This window comes from Cavenderia fasciculata (assembly GCF_000203815.1).
Source record: "Cavenderia fasciculata unplaced genomic scaffold Scf_Dfasci-G-o-80e12.f1-5, whole genome shotgun sequence".
NCBI classification, from domain to species: Eukaryota; Evosea; class Eumycetozoa; order Acytosteliales; family Cavenderiaceae; genus Cavenderia; species Cavenderia fasciculata.
In genome coordinates this window covers 2,520,316-2,537,894 of record NW_004457735.1, presented here as the reverse complement: position 1 = coordinate 2,537,894, position 17,579 = coordinate 2,520,316, and the positions used below count along the sequence as shown (strand labels likewise).

At 33.0% G+C, this 17,579-nt stretch overlaps 5 protein-coding genes across 5 annotated transcripts; 3 read left to right on the top strand and 2 right to left on the bottom strand.

The window, feature by feature from the left end:
* Positions 1 to 77: 77 nt before the first annotated feature.
* ndrC (putative protein serine/threonine kinase) lies at positions 78 to 3,704 on the bottom strand (the record flags this gene model as incomplete). Its single annotated transcript, XM_004361470.1, has 3 exons — positions 78 to 620; positions 701 to 2,479; positions 3,213 to 3,704. The coding sequence occupies 3 exons, from the start codon at positions 3,702 to 3,704 to the stop codon at positions 78 to 80; spliced, it is 2,814 nt and encodes a 937-aa protein (XP_004361527.1).
* Positions 3,705 to 4,749: 1,045 nt separating this feature from the next.
* Positions 4,750 to 6,199, top strand: omt9 (O-methyltransferase family 2 protein; the record flags this gene model as incomplete). The annotated part of the gene is made up of 4 exons (XM_004361469.1): positions 4,750 to 5,450; positions 5,531 to 5,856; positions 5,954 to 6,077; positions 6,190 to 6,199. The coding sequence occupies 4 exons, from the start codon at positions 4,750 to 4,752 to the stop codon at positions 6,197 to 6,199; spliced, it is 1,161 nt and encodes a 386-aa protein (XP_004361526.1).
* Positions 6,200 to 6,479: 280 nt separating this feature from the next.
* Positions 6,480 to 10,201, top strand: DFA_05808 (uncharacterized protein; the record flags this gene model as incomplete). Its single annotated transcript, XM_004361468.1, has 4 exons — positions 6,480 to 6,605; positions 6,770 to 7,896; positions 8,211 to 9,612; positions 9,671 to 10,201. 4 exons carry the CDS (start codon positions 6,480 to 6,482, stop codon positions 10,199 to 10,201), a joined length of 3,186 nt encoding a protein of 1,061 aa, XP_004361525.1.
* A 127-nt stretch (positions 10,202 to 10,328) lies between these two features.
* On the top strand, positions 10,329 to 13,132 carry DFA_05807 (uncharacterized protein; the record flags this gene model as incomplete). Its single annotated transcript, XM_004361467.1, has 2 exons — positions 10,329 to 11,709; positions 11,793 to 13,132. The coding sequence occupies 2 exons, from the start codon at positions 10,329 to 10,331 to the stop codon at positions 13,130 to 13,132; spliced, it is 2,721 nt and encodes a 906-aa protein (XP_004361524.1).
* Positions 13,133 to 13,182: 50 nt separating this feature from the next.
* DFA_05806 (SNF2-related domain-containing protein) lies at positions 13,183 to 17,041 on the bottom strand (the record flags this gene model as incomplete). Its single annotated transcript, XM_004361466.1, has 7 exons — positions 13,183 to 13,211; positions 13,240 to 13,791; positions 13,834 to 13,858; positions 13,940 to 15,864; positions 15,936 to 16,173; positions 16,206 to 16,534; positions 16,612 to 17,041. The coding sequence occupies 7 exons, from the start codon at positions 17,039 to 17,041 to the stop codon at positions 13,183 to 13,185; spliced, it is 3,528 nt and encodes a 1,175-aa protein (XP_004361523.1).
* Positions 17,042 to 17,579: the final 538 nt, after the last annotated feature.

Here is a 17,579-nt window from a genome sequence, read left to right as displayed (position 1 = left end):
ATTGATTATTTCCATCCATTATTATCTATTATTATTATTATCTATTATTTGTTTGTTAATTGTTATTTTTCTCTACTTTAATTATTCATTAAAACATTTAAAGCAGAAGATTTTCTATAAGTGAAAAATGGTATATTTAAATTACTGAATGGATCACGACTCTTTTCATTGTCTTCATTGATTTCCCAAGATGCTGGATCATTGTTGAGAGCATCTTCAAAATAAGATGTATCCATATCATTGTCTACCTTTGGTACGAATGGAGGCACTTGTTGTCCGAGTATAGAGTCCCATGTCAGTCCATTCATGTTAAAGAATGGATGTGACTTGAACTCTTCGAGTGATTTAAATCTTTCGTGTGGTAGGCACAACATCTTTTTGAGTAGATCTGCAGCCTCGTGTGATAGATCTTGTGTGAATAGTGGCCAATCCAATATTTCGTCCCATTGCATAATATTTATAAATACATCGTTTGGCGTATCGGCACAAAATGGATTAAAACCACACAACATCTCCATAAATACACATCCCAATGACCAATAATCACAACTTAGATCGTAACCTGAATCTTGTACAATTTCAGGTGCCATATATTCTGGTGATCCAACTGCTGAGTGAGCCTAAAATCAAATAAAAATAAATCAATTAATATTAAATAAATAATAATAATATTATTATTATTATTATTTTGATTTCTTACAATTGGTCTTCTATAAGCAATCATTCCATTATTTGAACGATTAGTAAAAGTATTTCTCCAAGATGATTTCCCTTCTATACAACTTCTACGAAGATCGGTCATTGATTGACGATGTAGACCATTTCTACTTTCATAACCCTCCTTGCTGAGACCAAAATCGATTAGTCTAATGTGTCCATGTTTGTCAATGACATAGTTGGATGGTTTAATGTCACGATGAATATAGCCGAGTGAATGAAGAGAGTTGAGTGCTTCGATCATCTCGACCATGTAAAATCTTGCGTCCTCTTCACTGAGCATTCCCAAATTGTTTAGGATGGCACGGAAATCTCCACCACAATGGTACTCCATGGCCAAGTAGAGATGATGGTTATCTTGGAATGCGTATAAAAGCTTTGTTATCCATTTACCACCTGCTTCACTCATCATGACTGTCTTTTCGTGTGACACCTGAGTACGTTGATTGGCCCATTCATAAGCTTGCTTTTTAATTCTCTTTAACGTTACAATATCTCCAGTATCCTTTTTAACGGCCAAAAATACTTGTCCAAAACCACCTTTACCAATCTGTGTCAATATCTTAAAGTCTTTTAACTTCATACCGGCACGTTTGTTACGTAGGAATGTTGTTTCATTGTCATAGTGTTTTTGTATCCATCCTCTTGTGCCAGTCTCGTCGAATCCACCTTCCTTGACAAACTCTAATATTCGCTGGTATCGGAGACTTCTCTGTTGCGTATATTTGAGTAGTTCCTTGTAATAATGTGCAAAATAGTTGTCTAGAATCTTTCCTTTTTCCGTGTATGGTGGGACATCGCATGGTTCCACTCGATCTAAAAATTTACAATATATATATGGTGATGATGACGATGACGACAAAAGATTACCACTGCTGTTACTCGGACTGCCCGAAGAACCACCAATATGATGGTTGTTTTGTGTGTTTGGACTGCTCGGTCTACTCGAAGCTTGACTAGTATTACCACTATTCTTTCTAGATGATGGTGGTGATACTGGTGGTGAATTATTAGTTGATCCACAATTACTTCCACCTCCACCTCCTCCTCCTACACCACCGTTAAGAATCAAATTTGAAAGGAATGAAGCAGTATTTGAACCTCCACTACCTCCATTTGAAAGGGATAATGGTGGACCTGTTGATTTACCTCCAGAAATAAGTGGAGTAGTGTTGGTAGATGATGGTGTAGTAGGAGTAGTACCAGTTGGCTCTGATATCAACTCTGTATGAACCAATAATGGATTATAGGTTGAAGGTGACCGAGGTGGTGGTGCAGGTGCTTGTTTTCTAATATTATTTGGTGAATGTGAATCTGATGTTGAAGTTGAAATAGTTGGTGATGATGGTAAAGAAGATGAAGTTGATGAACAACCACTACTAGTTGTATTGTCTTGTTGTTGTTGTTGTTGTTGATCTATTTCAATATCTTCAAAGACTACAAATCTTTTACATCTATGAGTGATTAAAAGAAAGTCATGGTCCATAATGACACCTTCAGAGTCGGCCAGTTTGAGATGGCATACCTCTCGACTCGTCTTTTGCGATATATATTTTAAAACCTCGAGACATGTAGTGGTCGGCACCAAATGAACAGTCCAACAAGTAGTCCATTGCACTTTAAGAAACGATGAAAACGTCTCTACCGGCAACATTGGATCCTGTTCAATCGGTGACGTGATCACTATATGTCGATTGCTATGTGGTACATATTCAATTTGTTGTGCAAGGAAATAAAATTTAGCTAAAGACTTTTGTTGTGACTTTAAAGAGTAAAATAGTATCATCAAAAGAAAAAAAGAAGAGAGAAAGAAATTAAATATTAATAATGATGCTAATAATAATATGTATGATGATGATGATGATGAATGAACAACATAAAAGAAAAGAGATCGCTATATCCTATCCATCCATTTGTGTGTTCGGTATGTTTGTCAGTAAGCAAGTAAGTTTTACTCCTCCTCTCCTTCCTTTATACAAACAAACCAAACACACAACAACAAACACACCTCTACCAAGCTACACTCTACACTCTACTACTAGACAAAGATAGATTAGATTATTATAACTAACCAACCAAATTGTTAACACACCTCGATCAACACCATTCAATTCTAATTGAATTTATATATCCTCTCTTTTTTGGTTAATGCAATTGTTGTTGTTGTTGTTGTTATTGATTGTTGTTATTGTAATGCTATTGATTGTTAATTTTCCTGTTGTTATTATATTATTGTTATTCCTCTCTCTGTATGATAGATATCTATGTATGTATGTATCGAGCCAACTATGTCCTTTTCCTTTTCTTTTGAGCTTAAACCGTCAGCAAAAAAAAAATCAAAGTTTCACCAAACAACAATCGATTGTTGGTGCGATTGTTGTTGTTGGTTATAAATAGGCATTGTTGGAACTGGGTGGAGATACAAGATATCTTTTTGTTGGGTGGTGATGTGATAGTGGAATGTTGTTGTTGTTGTTGTTTGTTGTTAATCTTACCATTACTACTACAGTTGATGAAGGACTTCTATTTGTCATTGTTATTCGTTGAGTAGGTGAAGTACCTCCTACTACTCCTCCTATAAATCCGCTACCTCCTCCTCCTGCCCCTCCTGAACTTGCTCTTTCAACCCTGTTGCAATTATTATTATTATTGGTGTTGTTATTATTGCTTGCGAATATATTTGTGGGTACCGATGATGTTGTGGGAGACCTTGGAGTTGGTGTTGAAATGTTAGTGGTGGAAGTGGTGGTGGATTCTTGTTGGTTATTATTAATGTCTTTGTTGCTATTGCTATGTCCGTCCTTTAAATCGGTCAACGCAGAAATCAACTCTTCAATACTCTGTCGTATACCTTGTTTGGGTATGATACCTTTCTTTCTGAGTGTATGTATTGGTGATGATAATGCACTACCTCCTTTTTCTTTTTCTTTTGGTGAAGGTGAAGAGTATGACGGCGATGATTCACCTGAAGATTGGTGATTACTCATTTAAAATGTTTGTGTCTGCAATATCCAACGGTAACTAACTTTCTATCTATCTATAAACTATCTAATCTAAATGTATTGTTGTATCTCTCTCTACTTTAAATGTTTTGAATTGAATGAAATGAATTTGAGATGAATGTAATTAAGAGAGTAGAGTAGAGTAGAGGCTGTTGGGTTCTGATGATGGTTACACTGTGAGTGGGGATATTGCAAAGTAAGTGTCTTTTTCCTTTTCTCTCTCGATCTTGATAAAATTGAGTGGTTTCAAGAAACTCATCTCCTCATCACAACAGGACAGGAGCTTCCTCTCCAAAAAAGTTCAAAGAATTTGCCTTTTCGGTTAATTAAAAGAGAGGGACACCAACAACAGCTTTTCATGACCAACTTTGAGCTATCACCAAACGCTGCTTAATTAATTAATTAACACTTCCTTTTGGTTAATTGAAAATAACAGTTGTTATTGTTTTCACTTTTAAAATATGTGACAGATTTATTATTTTAAAATAATGTGTGTCGATCTAGCAGTAGCAGTCTAGCAGTTAGTTAGTTCAAACTTTAAAGAATATACTATAGTTTGAGTTTGTGATGTAAAAGACAACAACGATTGAATTGTAAAATACAATTTGTATTCAGTCATTGGTCAGATCAACAATGTCAAATTAAGGAGCGGTGTTGTAAATTAACCACACACACACACCAACCACAATTCATTCAACACAATTAAAATGAATTGGGTTAACAACATTAAATGAGGAATTAATGTTCTTCATTTCAGGTAGGTATTTAGAAGAAGATCTCTTGCATTGTTGTTGTTGTTGTTTAAATTAATTACTACTCATATAATAACATATAATATATTTAATCTCTTCTAAAAACAAACAGTTAATATTAATATTACCATTACAATTGTATTACCATCATTCATTTAATATATTATTTATTATTTAAAGTATCCAATCCCATCCCTATCCCCATTTTCATTTTCATTAATATCATTTATATTTATAATATATTTATAAATATGATAAAAAATACACCATATGAAAGAATGTCATATTGTAACACTGATAAGGATACTTCAACTTCATCAACAATCAATTCAATTACATCATCACCATCTTTATCTTCTTTATCTTCAACCTCTTCAGTTGTTGTCGGACCAATCAGCAACCATCACGGAAAAGATGAAAAATTTGAAGAATACCAACAAACATTAAATGAAATATGTCAAGGCATGTACAAGGCCAGATGTCTAAATATGGTGACCGAGTTAAATATTGCGGCAATGTTGACCGACGGTCAGAAATATTCCTGTGATGAATTGGCCGAGCAGGTTGGCGTCGATGCCAAGTCACTGTTTAAAGTGATGAGGGCGCTTTCTACGATGGGTATATTCAACCATCACACTGACGGTTTAGAATCAGTCGACTCTCACCTATTCTCACAATCACCAATATCCAAGATGTTATTAGACACTGATACTAGAAACCTGTTGCTCTATGAATGCGGCGATTTTAGTTACAAGAGTTGGTTAAATATTGGAGACACTGTAAAGACTGGTGTATCCTCGATACCTAAAAGTTTTGGGGCTGATTCCTTTATTGGGGCACTACACAAAAACCAAAAAGATTTAAATATCTTTGAAAAAGGAATGACTGGAATGACAAGACCCGGAATACCCAAATTATTACAACAATCTGATTTCTCAAAATTTGATATTGTTGCTGATATTGGTGGTTGTCAAGGAGTGTAAGTTAAAACAACAAATAATAATAATATTTCAGAATAGAATACAATATTTATTTACTTTATTTTTCTTTTTTTTTCAGATTAATTCAAGAAATATTAAAATATAACAAAAATATAAAAAAAGGAATTAATTTTGATTTACCAATTACCATTGAAAATAATCGGTTACATTTGGACAGAGTAAATGTTGATCCAAGATTTATAGAGATTGAAGGTAGTTTCTTTGAACAAGTGCCTCAAGCAGATTGTTACATATTGTCAAAGATTATGATGGACGACGAACCATCTAAAAAAATATTGGAAATCATCAGACAATCCATTAAACCAAATGGAAAGGTTTATATTTATGATTGTATATTGGAAAAGGAATCTCAAAATTATTCTTATAAATGTTGGGTTGATGTTCGTAAGTAAACAAAACACCTTCAATATTCAATTCAAATTTGATCATCGTTCTAATAACCCCAACATTATTTTAAATTATTTATTTTCCTATTTTCTAGATTTATGGCATAGTTTAAATAGTTCAGGTAGAACAATTAGAGAATGGAGAGAATTGGCTAAATCTGCTGGTTTTAAAGTAGACCAGTTTATTGGTGAATCTCTCATTGTAATGTCAAAATTAATGTAAATAATAATAATAATAATAAATCAATCCCTACATGTACAAAATATATATATATACCCACCCTCACACAAAATACATAATTGTAAATATCAATCAATTATTATTTATTAGATCAGACTGATCACTTTGAAGAATGGGAATGGTTCATCTGACCAGGTCACAAGAAGAGGATATTGAGTATTTAGACCCCTAAAAATCAAGGGGAATCGCGAAGGAGATTTTTAGGGTTTAATTTTTTTGTAAAACGAGCTGATGAGACCTCCGACTTGGTGGGTACCTCCAACTTTGCGCACTTGGGATTGATCAATCAACAGTTTTCTTTAATTTCTCTCTATCTATCTGTATATTATTTATCTATTTATTTATCTATCTTTCTAAAGAGCAACAATTAAAAGAAGAAGATGGCTCATCGTAAATCTTCTTCTACTTGTTGTACTCCAACACTTATTATTATTATTTGTACTATTTTTGCTGTTACTTTTGCAACTGTAACTCTCTTGGTTGGTTTGATTTCATTAGCACCAAGTGTATGTTTTAAAAAACAAAAGATAAAAGGGATCAAAGTTGGGGAGAAGGGGAGATGAGATAAGATGGGATGATGTATATAGATTAGTAATACTAATATCATATTTGTTTTTTAATTACTCTTTTGTATTTGTTTATTTATTTATTTATTTCCTCTTTTTTTTAGATTGCTAAATATAATGAATATGGACAAGTATCATGTTCAATTACAGGTACACAGTTGTATAATGACTGTGAATCCAATATGTGTCAAAGTTATAATGACGACATTTGGTGGTACGATACTTGGGGATCGTCCTATTTCTTTGTCTATGTAAGCGGTGGCTCCTCGGGCGACGACTACAATGACAGTGGTGACTCAACCTCGACCGGCGACGACGATGGCGGCAGCAACGACGAAGACACTGGTACCGGCAGTAGCACTGGCGACAGCGACAGTGGAACTGGCAGTGGAGGTGACAGCGGAGGTGACAGCGGAGGCGGTTTTGACAGTGGAGGTGATGACGGAGATCTCCTCAAGCGAGGCATCGTCGCAGGTTCAACCTCTGGTGGTTCACACAACCAACAAGAACAAGAATTAAAGTTAAAGAGCAAGAAACAACAACACAAAATCATGCAACAACAAAAACAACAACAAATAGTCGTCTCTCAAACCAACAATGGAAGCAGTAGTTCAATTGAACCATCATTCTCTTCATCCTCATCATCCTCTTCATCGGAAGAGTGTGGTGATGGATACTATTGTGCTCACGGTGTCTACTATGTCAACTTTGAACTTGGTGGTGTCTTGGTCAATGGTACATCGGAAGGTCTCTACAGTTCTGACGGTGCTTGGGTACAACAATACTTGGACAAGTTCCCACAAGCTGGTAACCCATACACCTGTTACTACCTCAAGTCTAGTCCATCGCAAGTACTCCTCTTTAAGATCCCCAAGTACAACCCAGTTGCTCTTGGTTTCACCATTGCCTGTGGTGTATTGACCGTCATTTTTGTCGGTGGTATCATTGCTGCCCTCATCAAAAAGTCGCATCACTCTTCATCGTCTGCACACTCCTCTTATAAGCAAATTCAAGACACTGAACATGGAGGTGCCAAGAAATCACACCATGCCAAACCAACCTACAATGTCGTCCAACAACAACAACCAGTTGGTCCACCACCCAATTATTACCAATACAACCAAGGTGTACCTTATATGGCTCAACCATACGGTCAACCACAACAACAATACACTCCACAAGCTTTTGCTCCACCTTCTTATTCATCAAACAATAATAATAATAACAAAAAGTAATTATACATACCCTACCTCAATCAACAACAAACAAACAAAAATTAATGAATTATTAATCAATCATTAGTAATAATTTAATTCCCTTTTGCTATTTAAATACAATCAATAAATAATAAATTATTTAATAGTAATAATATCAATTGGTTGCCAGTTGCAGCTTTTTAATTACTTTGATAAAAAAAGGTTCTTCTTCACTTTGCATTCTTTTACAAGTTTGCAAGTAAATAATAATATTAGAAAACAATAATGGATGAAGCAATCAAAATTATTGAAAGATATAAAGATGAGCTCGAGGGGAACAAAGATATAGTCATGAAGGAAGAGATACTTATTATCGTACAATCGCAGATTTGTCAAACAGCAACTACCATCACAGAGGTTCCTCTACCACGCAATTACATTCATTTGCATTCATAGCAGGGGGTTCTGGAATAGGAAAGACTAGAGCCGGTGTAGAAGCCTCTACTATTCCACAGTCTGTTCTCGAGAAATGTCTTCACCCTCACACTGACTTTGTTGCAGCAATGAAGGATCCAATATACATTTACTTGAATATGGGAAATGGATTGGGAAATCAGCCTGTACTCGATGACTGTGAACCCTCTGTTCGTATTGGGTCTAGAATAGCCTGTGCTGGTGGTTTATTTCATTGCAACAACAAACCTATCAACAAGATTCAAAATATGATTGATTGTAACGTCCTTAAAGATTTCACAACTCAATACACATTGGAAACCATTGTACAGCACTTCCAACAACAAAAACAAAAACAACAACAACAACAACAGCAACAACAACAGCAACAACAACAACAACAACAACCAATAGCAATAATAATTCATCTTGATGAGTTTCAGATCTTCATTGATGAGTATATCAACAGAAAAGGCAAATCTAGAGACGCAGGCCGTTTACATTTCAAGGAAATGCTTAAATCGATTGGCGAGTTCATGTGCAGCCATGGAGACTGCTTTGTTATTCCTATTTGCACAGGAACAGCACAACGAGATCTTAAATTTCCTCCAACAGAATACCGAGGGGTTTCAATTGGTCTGTCTCCACTTGACCGAAAATCATGTGATGACCTTCTACAATTCCACAGTACATTGCCTGGTGGTGATAAAATCACACAACTTTTAGAAGACGAACCTAACAACTTTGAAATATGTCTGGCTGACACTGGATTCATTCCCAAAATCATATCCTTCTTTTTGGTATCATGTGTTGACTCTACTCATCAATATGGTGATAATTGTTTCTTTAAGATTCAAGACATGTGTGTCATGCCAGATGATCAAGACTCAATCGATTGCTTGAAAGGAGTTTGCACCGTTGCTTTATCTCGCCACCCAGTTACACTTGAAACAAAGCTTGGTAAAACAAACAAAACAGTCGAGGAAGTTAGAAGAAGTGGATTAATATTTTTGGTTGAAGCTCCTAGAGATTTCTATATCTTTATACCCTTTTACATTTTAAAGGCTTATCTCCTCAAGTTGAAGGATACTATTATACCAAACAAACTTTTATTCTTTCCCACACAAGATCATAAATGGTTGTGGCCAGATTTTGAAATTCTTTATCCATTTTACCAACAAACGCTTTTAGATTCCTATCAATTCCTAGGTATCAAAGTAAACTTTGCAAATATGTTCAGAGGTGCCCTTGGTGTCGAAAATCTTCCAATTGGTTATTTTACTTCTTATCCTACTAAAGTAAGTTACATGTTTTCTCATTATGGATGACCATTAACGAAATATATTCTCTTTGTAGGTAGAATACGAAAAAGATTCCAAATTTCCCTCAATTTCAAACCAAAGAATAATTGTAGATGGTAAAGATATCGCAACTACCGACAGTATATTTATTTGTAGTCCCAATACAGAAGCAATTGACCAACGTTGGGTAGTAAAGATTGGTGAGACAAGCTACATAATCCATGCACAAACCAAACACTCTTTGAACCCAGGTGACAAACAAATCACTGATACAAAAGTGGCAGAAATGACCAAAGATTTCTTTGCCAATTTTAGGGATTTTGAATCACCTGTCGTTTATGTAATAGTGACAAACAGAAAGGTTCAAGACTTCCAAAAACTCAAAAACGAGAATGAAATCAATCCAACTACCCCAAAACGAAACAGAGATGCCACAATCAACACTCCCAAATCCAACCACTATCTTGTTATCATTTCTCAAGACAATTTTGAAACATTCTTTACACCAACCTTTGCTCATAGAGGATTATTGGCAATGAAATCTGATCCTGACAATTCCCCAACATTCTATTCTTCCCAATCCTAGAAGTGTTTCTCATCTTGAAGCGCTGTCCTTCTTCAAAATGACCAATTTTAAGATTAAACCTTCAAATAAAAAAAATATCCATTATATGGTTTGAAAAAGTATACTTTCTTCGCTTTGTCTTTTTAAAATGAATACATTCCGAATAATAATTAATCAAATATACATACAAAGAATACTATTTCAACATGTAAAAGAGATTCATAATAGATTAATATTAAATGAACCAAATTTGTCGTATGACTACGATGTATTGTTCTCAATAAAACAAGAAGAATTAGATAAAGATCAATGTATTGATAGAAAAAGACAATCACTCACATTTAAATGGATAGACATTAAAGATAATATATGTTTGGCTGCTAGATTTGGTTATTTAAAACTATTTAAAAAGTTTATTAAAGATCAAGAACTAAAGTATAGTGGTCATATTTGGTTTGAAGAACAATACCAAGAAAAGATACAAAAACAACAACTACAACAACAACAACAAAAACCTTCAATTAAAAAGTTATTTGGTACTCTGTTTAGTCAAAAAGAATCATCATCATCATCAACAACAACAACAACAACAAAAAATCAAGACGTATCAAAGAAAAAGACATTTATACCTTATTTAGATCGATATATTGAAAGATCATGTAAAGGAAATCATATAAATATAGTTGACTATTTATTTAAAAGATATGGTGGTCATGTAGAAGAGGTTTCATATTACATTTACAAATGGTCGTTTCATTATCATCGATATGATATCTTTCGATATCTAATGGAATTGGATTTTAATCAACTATTTGTTGGAATCGTATTGGAAGCTCATTACAAGTATATAAATAGATCCGATGATATGAACAATGTACCAAACTGTCAGTCACTTCAACAATTAATCATACGTTGTTTGGAGATTGAACAATCTTCGTCGTCGCCGTCTGACAACAATTGGCCAAGTGTAATTTACCCAGGTTGGTTTGGTTTGTTGGATGTAGATAATATTAAAAAGTTTGAATCATCGCTTTTTGGATCATATAAAAGTGATATCAATAGGTCAATCGAGTTTGCATCAAGATATGGTAACCTTGATGCTCTTAAACTCTTTGTAGAGACTTTTAAAATAGATTGTCAAAGTGGAAATAATAGTATTGCACTTGGTTGGGCAGTATCAAATAATCATGTCAATGTTGTTATTTATATCATCGAGAATGTTATTGCCATTCCATCAGTATCATCTTTAGCCACCTATCTAGAAACAGCCTATACAAATGGATACTTGTATTTGACCAAATATTTAATTGAAAGATTCCCAAATCACCCTCCACCTTCAATTGGACTAGCATGTAAAAAAGGTCACGGGTTTAATATTGTACAATACCTAATCCAACAAACAACACTTCCAATTGATTTAAATGTTGGAATCGACATGTCAGTTAGATACCAGCAACATAAACTGACTCATTACCTACTTGATCAATTATCAACAATTGATCAAATCAGATTTAATTCTTCTACTTTTGGTATGTATTAAGCTTAATAATTAATTAAAAATTAAGATTTAAATAATAATAATTAATCTTTTTTTTTTTTTTTTTTTTTCCAGAATTTGAAACAAATACAATTCTTGATGCAATTGCAAACGAAGATTTATCAATATTAAAAAGATTATTAGTTAATTATAATATTCAAGGTGATTTATTAGAATATGTAATGCATTCAGGCAACCAAGAAATATTTGACTTGGTTCAAGAAAAGATTGAAATGAAACATTTACAACATAAAGATGTATTCAATACAATGACATTCTTACCACTTTTAAAGTATATAAAAGAAAAACAACCAAATTTGTTAATTAATAATCAAGATTGGACCATCCCATCACTTCCACAAAATACTGTCAAGAAACAAGATGGTAGACGATGGTATGATGCATTTTATTTTTTGGCACAGTACAAAAGAAAAGACCAACATTTTACAAAAGAGATGAGTACAGCCATTCGGTATGGTCACATTGAAATTGTCAAATGGATTGATGAGAATTGTATCATCTCACCTGGTCATGGGTTTTTGGAAGAAATAGCCTACTCTAATAACATGGAATTGTTTGATTTTATTTGTCTTGGTATTGGTGGATGTCATCAAAAGTATTTGACACCCAAACATTTATTGTCCTCGAGTAAAGTATTGGGGATTGCAATCGAGAATAAAAACATCGTCATTGTCAAACACCTCTTGGAGGTGGTTGGAGTCGAGGTTGACGAAAGTATGACCTATCCATTACTCAGAATGGTGATCGATTCCAGCAACATCGATCTTCTAGTCTACTTGGTACAATACCTTAAAAAAACAAAAAAGTTTAATGGCTCGAGCCAACCCGATTTGTATCCTATCGTCGTTGGAGGTTCGATTTTCACCAAATCCATCATTGATTATCTCTTATCACCTGGCGTGATTAGTTCTCGTACATTCAGACAGTCAGATCTCCTCAATGCTTATTGCTATTCACTCAATACCTCATCGTCGATTGCAACCTTTCACAGACACTCAAATCTATACAACTATAATGTCAATAACCCTCTAAACTCATATGACAAGGGATCGAATCCAATCGATGGAATTATAGCTTTACATGCTATCGATGGAAAATCAAAACTTGGATTTAGTATTGATTTACCTTGCAGAACAGGTCAATTGGATCAAATTAGATTTGTACATTATAATAATTCAAAGATGACCACATGCACAAATTATGCAATTGCTATCAGCTTGGAAACTGCTCAAGCCAATATCGGCACTCATTGTCATGTCGCCAATTTCCTCTTGAAAACAAGACAACAACATTTTATGTCCTTGGACTCACGACTATTGACCATTACAATGACTTCACCTCATGTGTCTGCACTATTGAAACTTTATCAACATTTAGGAATAAAAGAAAAATAGTAGCTATTGTTTCTTTATTTATTTATTTATTGTTTGTTGTTCTTTTTGTTTTAAAAATAATTTAAATTGAACAAGATCACTTTCATAAACATTGGTCAAATATTCACAATCCAAAGGTACAAGTGATCTTAGAATATTTTTAATCTTTGTACTTTGTTCTTCTCTTTTTTCATCTTGAAATAAGAATTCAGAAGAATTTTTTGAAGAAATTAACGATGATCCTTCTTCTTCTTGTTGAACAATCTCTTGATTTATAAATTCCATTTGTTCATCCTCTTCTTCTAAATTTATAATTTGATTATTATTATTTTGATTATTTTGATTATTTTGATTTTGATTATGATTTAAAGTTGAAAGGATCATTTGTTCAATTGTATTTGGAATAATTAATTTTTCAACTGAAACTGGATTTAATTGACCAATACGATGAGCTCTTTTAATTGCTTGTCTTTCTTTGCCCTCGCTTGTAAGTTGATCAACAAAAATGATATGATTGGCTGCAGTGAGATTGATACCATAGGCAGCCAAGTCTGTATTCATTACAATAAAATGTTGTTGTGAATCTGTTTGAAAGGAGAGAATCGCCATTGCTCTCTTTTTAAGTTTCATATTTGAATGGTATTGAAGGAAATTTAATTTTGCATGTTTCATTGCCATTACTATATCATATAATACATCATTAAATTGACTAAAAATTATACATTTAATTCCTTTTTTCTCAAGTTCCTAAAATTAAAATAAAATAAAAGAAAATGTTAATAAAGTAAAATATTTGAATATTATTATTATTATAGAATTAAAACATACTTGTAATCTTTTGATTAAATAATCCAACTTTGATGAATCAATTAATTTTGGTTGAGCTATTGTTGTTGTATTATTTAATATTGATGAATCCATTCCAATTGGTGCTGTATTCTTTTTTTGATTATTATTATTATCAGTAATATTATTATCTAAAATTTCTGCATTTTTTTCCAACTTTACGACATTATTATTATTATTATTATTATTTAAATTTTCTACACTATTATTCTCCAAATTATCAACATCTGGAATAATAAATCTAACTTTTTTCTTTTCTTTTTGTTCTTGATTATTATCAACATTTTCTTCTTTTTCTTTTTCTTTAAAAAAGAATGATAATTCTGTAAATTGAGGATTTTGAAGTTTTGAAATAGCTTCAAAATATTTGTAAATTTTTAAAAGTTGTAATTTATCTGCCAATGGAATAATATAGTCATTTCTTTGAATGGCAGATTCAATAGCTTCACGAGCCATTTGTCTTTGATTCTCTTCCAATCCAGGAGAATAAAAACAAGCTCTACGAAGTTGATTAAATACTTCGATAGCATATTTTTGATTACCAGCGGAAAACAAAGAATCTGGACCTTCATATTGAGATGCCAAAAGATTAGTTGCCACTTGGAATACAATTTCATTGTATTTTATGATTTCATCTTTTGAAAGACTGACCATGTGCGTGTCTACTGTGAGTGTTGGTAATTGTAAATCTCTTGCAACAACAGCAGATGGTGTACGAATAGAGATTCGACTTAGTACTTGTACGAGACGGTCAATACCTCTTGGATCCAATTTGGTGGTTGGTGTAGAGATGAGCTTTCTAAAAGTATCGGCATCTTTGTATGGGTTGACCCGAAGAAATGACAAGATGGAATAGAGGTTACTTAATTCGTTGCTGACAAGCGATGATGATACTGGTGTACCAGAGCAAACCCATCGTCTTTCAGCAGCCAAGTCTTTGACTAGATTAGTCATCTTGGTCGATGAGTTTCCAATGACATGTCCTTCATCAATGATGACACGCAGCCAATAAATACCCAACAACGACTGTGCTTGGCTATCGATCGAATTGTCATTTGTATCCAATCTACTGACCTTGTTGTGTGACATGATAACAAGATCGTAACCAACCAATTCTTCAATGGATGGGATATGATCCTCGGAATCAATCACCAACTTTTTAATAATACGATGCATCATTGTTTCTTGGTTCCATTGATGCAATATATGATGTGGAACAATAATAAGAGTGGTACTAGAGAGTACCAATGTTCTTATTGGAGCTACATTACAACTACGTTGAAATGTTTTGGCACTATAAATATTTACACGAGTCTTTGGTATTTGTTGTACCAATGTTACAATATCTTGATGAAATAATGTTCTATATGGATATCCTTTTAATATTACTTCTCTTGCTCCATAATACATTAATGTTGGTACAGATGAATCAATATTGTCATTATTATTTTCTTCCATTTGTTCATAATCCAAATCAATTATTTGTTTTTTTTTATCTTTTGTTTCCAAAGACATTGGAGGTAATATAATTTCCCAATTGGGTGGAGGATTATCTGGAACCTTTGCAAAACTACCAAGTGTTGAAAGAATGAGAGCAATACTAATGACAGTCTTTCCAGTACCCATCTCTTCACATAATATTCCACCTTTGATATCTGCAAGATAATAATCTTTTGGTTCTTTTTTAACTGTTTTCTTTGTTATCAAATTTTTATATACAAATTCGATAGCAGCAGTAGTAGCAGTATCTTCTATTTCCATTTCCTCTTCTTCTTCCTCTTCTTCATTATTTTCTTGATCGATTGGTAATTTTATCCAAATAGGATTTATATATGGTTCACCCAAAGATGCTTCTCTACGAATCATTTTTGCCAATCCATTTTGTTGATAATTATATAATTTCATTCCTAATAATAAAATTAAGTTAATTAAAATTAATAAATCATTTTCAATTTAATTTTCTTTTTTTTTATCTTACTTTCAAACATTCCATCAGGTTGAACAAGATTAATATGTTGATATGGGAATGGTAAAGGAGAATCTCTCCATTCTAGAGGTTTTTCTAAATTCTCCATAACATGTTTAAAATTAAATTTGTCTTGATCCTTTTTCTCTAATTGTTGGAATAATAGTTTCTTATTGTCTTGTTTGATTTGAATCTTTTTGGCTTTGTTTTCTTTTTCCAATTTCTTTTTAGATGGTGGTTTCTTGGATGGCTGATCGTCTTGATTGGTCTTTTCCTTTTAACCTTGGGTGCTTGTCTTAGCTTTTGGATGTTTCTGTCTGTTGCAACAATACTACTTTCCAATCGAACAGTACTTGCTTTCTTTTTCTTAAACACTTGTTGTAGATCAAACAACTCTAGCAACAGCTGATCATTGATACTAGAGATGAGTTGGTTGATATAGCCACCTATTCTCTTGTCCAAGTATGGGTTGGTTTCAGCATCAAATGCAAACACCAAATGAAAATCTTCTTTGTAGAGTTCAAAGTTATTGACATAATAATAATCTTTGATTCTATCTAATAATTGTAGTAATGTCAATGATGATACTCTAAATAATCTATTTTCATCTCCTAAAAAAGAAAAGGAAAGAAGAGTCTATGTTTAGTATATTGTACTCTACTATCTCTTTGAATCTGTTAATTTTTACCATCATTTTCAAGTTTAATTTGATCTCTTGTTGTTAGGATATAGATTAATTCTTGTTTAAACAATGAATAGGAAGAGAGTGAATGACGATTAAACAATTCCTTTGAAAAGTAGAATGTTTGATCTATAAAGGGTTGTGTCTCTGCTAGTTTCATCAGCTTTTGATGCCATCTCTCTAGTAGGTTTGTTTTCTTTATATCATCTTCACTGTACTGTTGCTGCTCTCTGTCTTGATCATCATCATCATCATCACCACGTTGTTCATCATTTGTTTCTATTTTAATCTTTGATCCACCATTTCTCTCTCGTTTGATTGCAGAAGTAGTAATAAATGGCGCGGACAAAGAGGTGGTAGTAGATGTAGTAGAGGTGATGTTATAAGCAGTATTTGTTACTGTCTCTTTTTCATCATCTTTTGTATGATTTATCATATCTCTCTCTTTCCTCTCTCTCTCTCTCTCTTTCTCCTTCTCTCTATCTGTATGATCTACCCGTAATTGATAGTATACTAGTAGTATCAAGCTCGGAAATGTTGCCTGGTTGAATCAACGAATTATATCACCCACCACACAAAAAAAGCCAAATGAATAATGATTGGTTGAATTAATCAATGAATATCTCACCCATTACAAAAGCCAACTATTATCATCAATTTCACAATCACGTGCAATGATCGATTTAATTAATTTTTAATTTGTCGTGATCGTGAACTCACTCATCGCATCACTCACCCGTTCTCTTATTGCTAATCAATCCCTATACACAAATTATCCTCCTCCTCACTTTATTTATATCTATAAATATATATATATATCTAATACCTAAATCAAATTTATTAATATATACATATATATTTTATCTCTATCTCTAAAAAGAAGAATATATATTTATATATTTATATATTTATTTATCTTTTATACATAGAATAAATCTAGTTAGTTTTATTCTTGTACTTTTCCTTTTTAATAT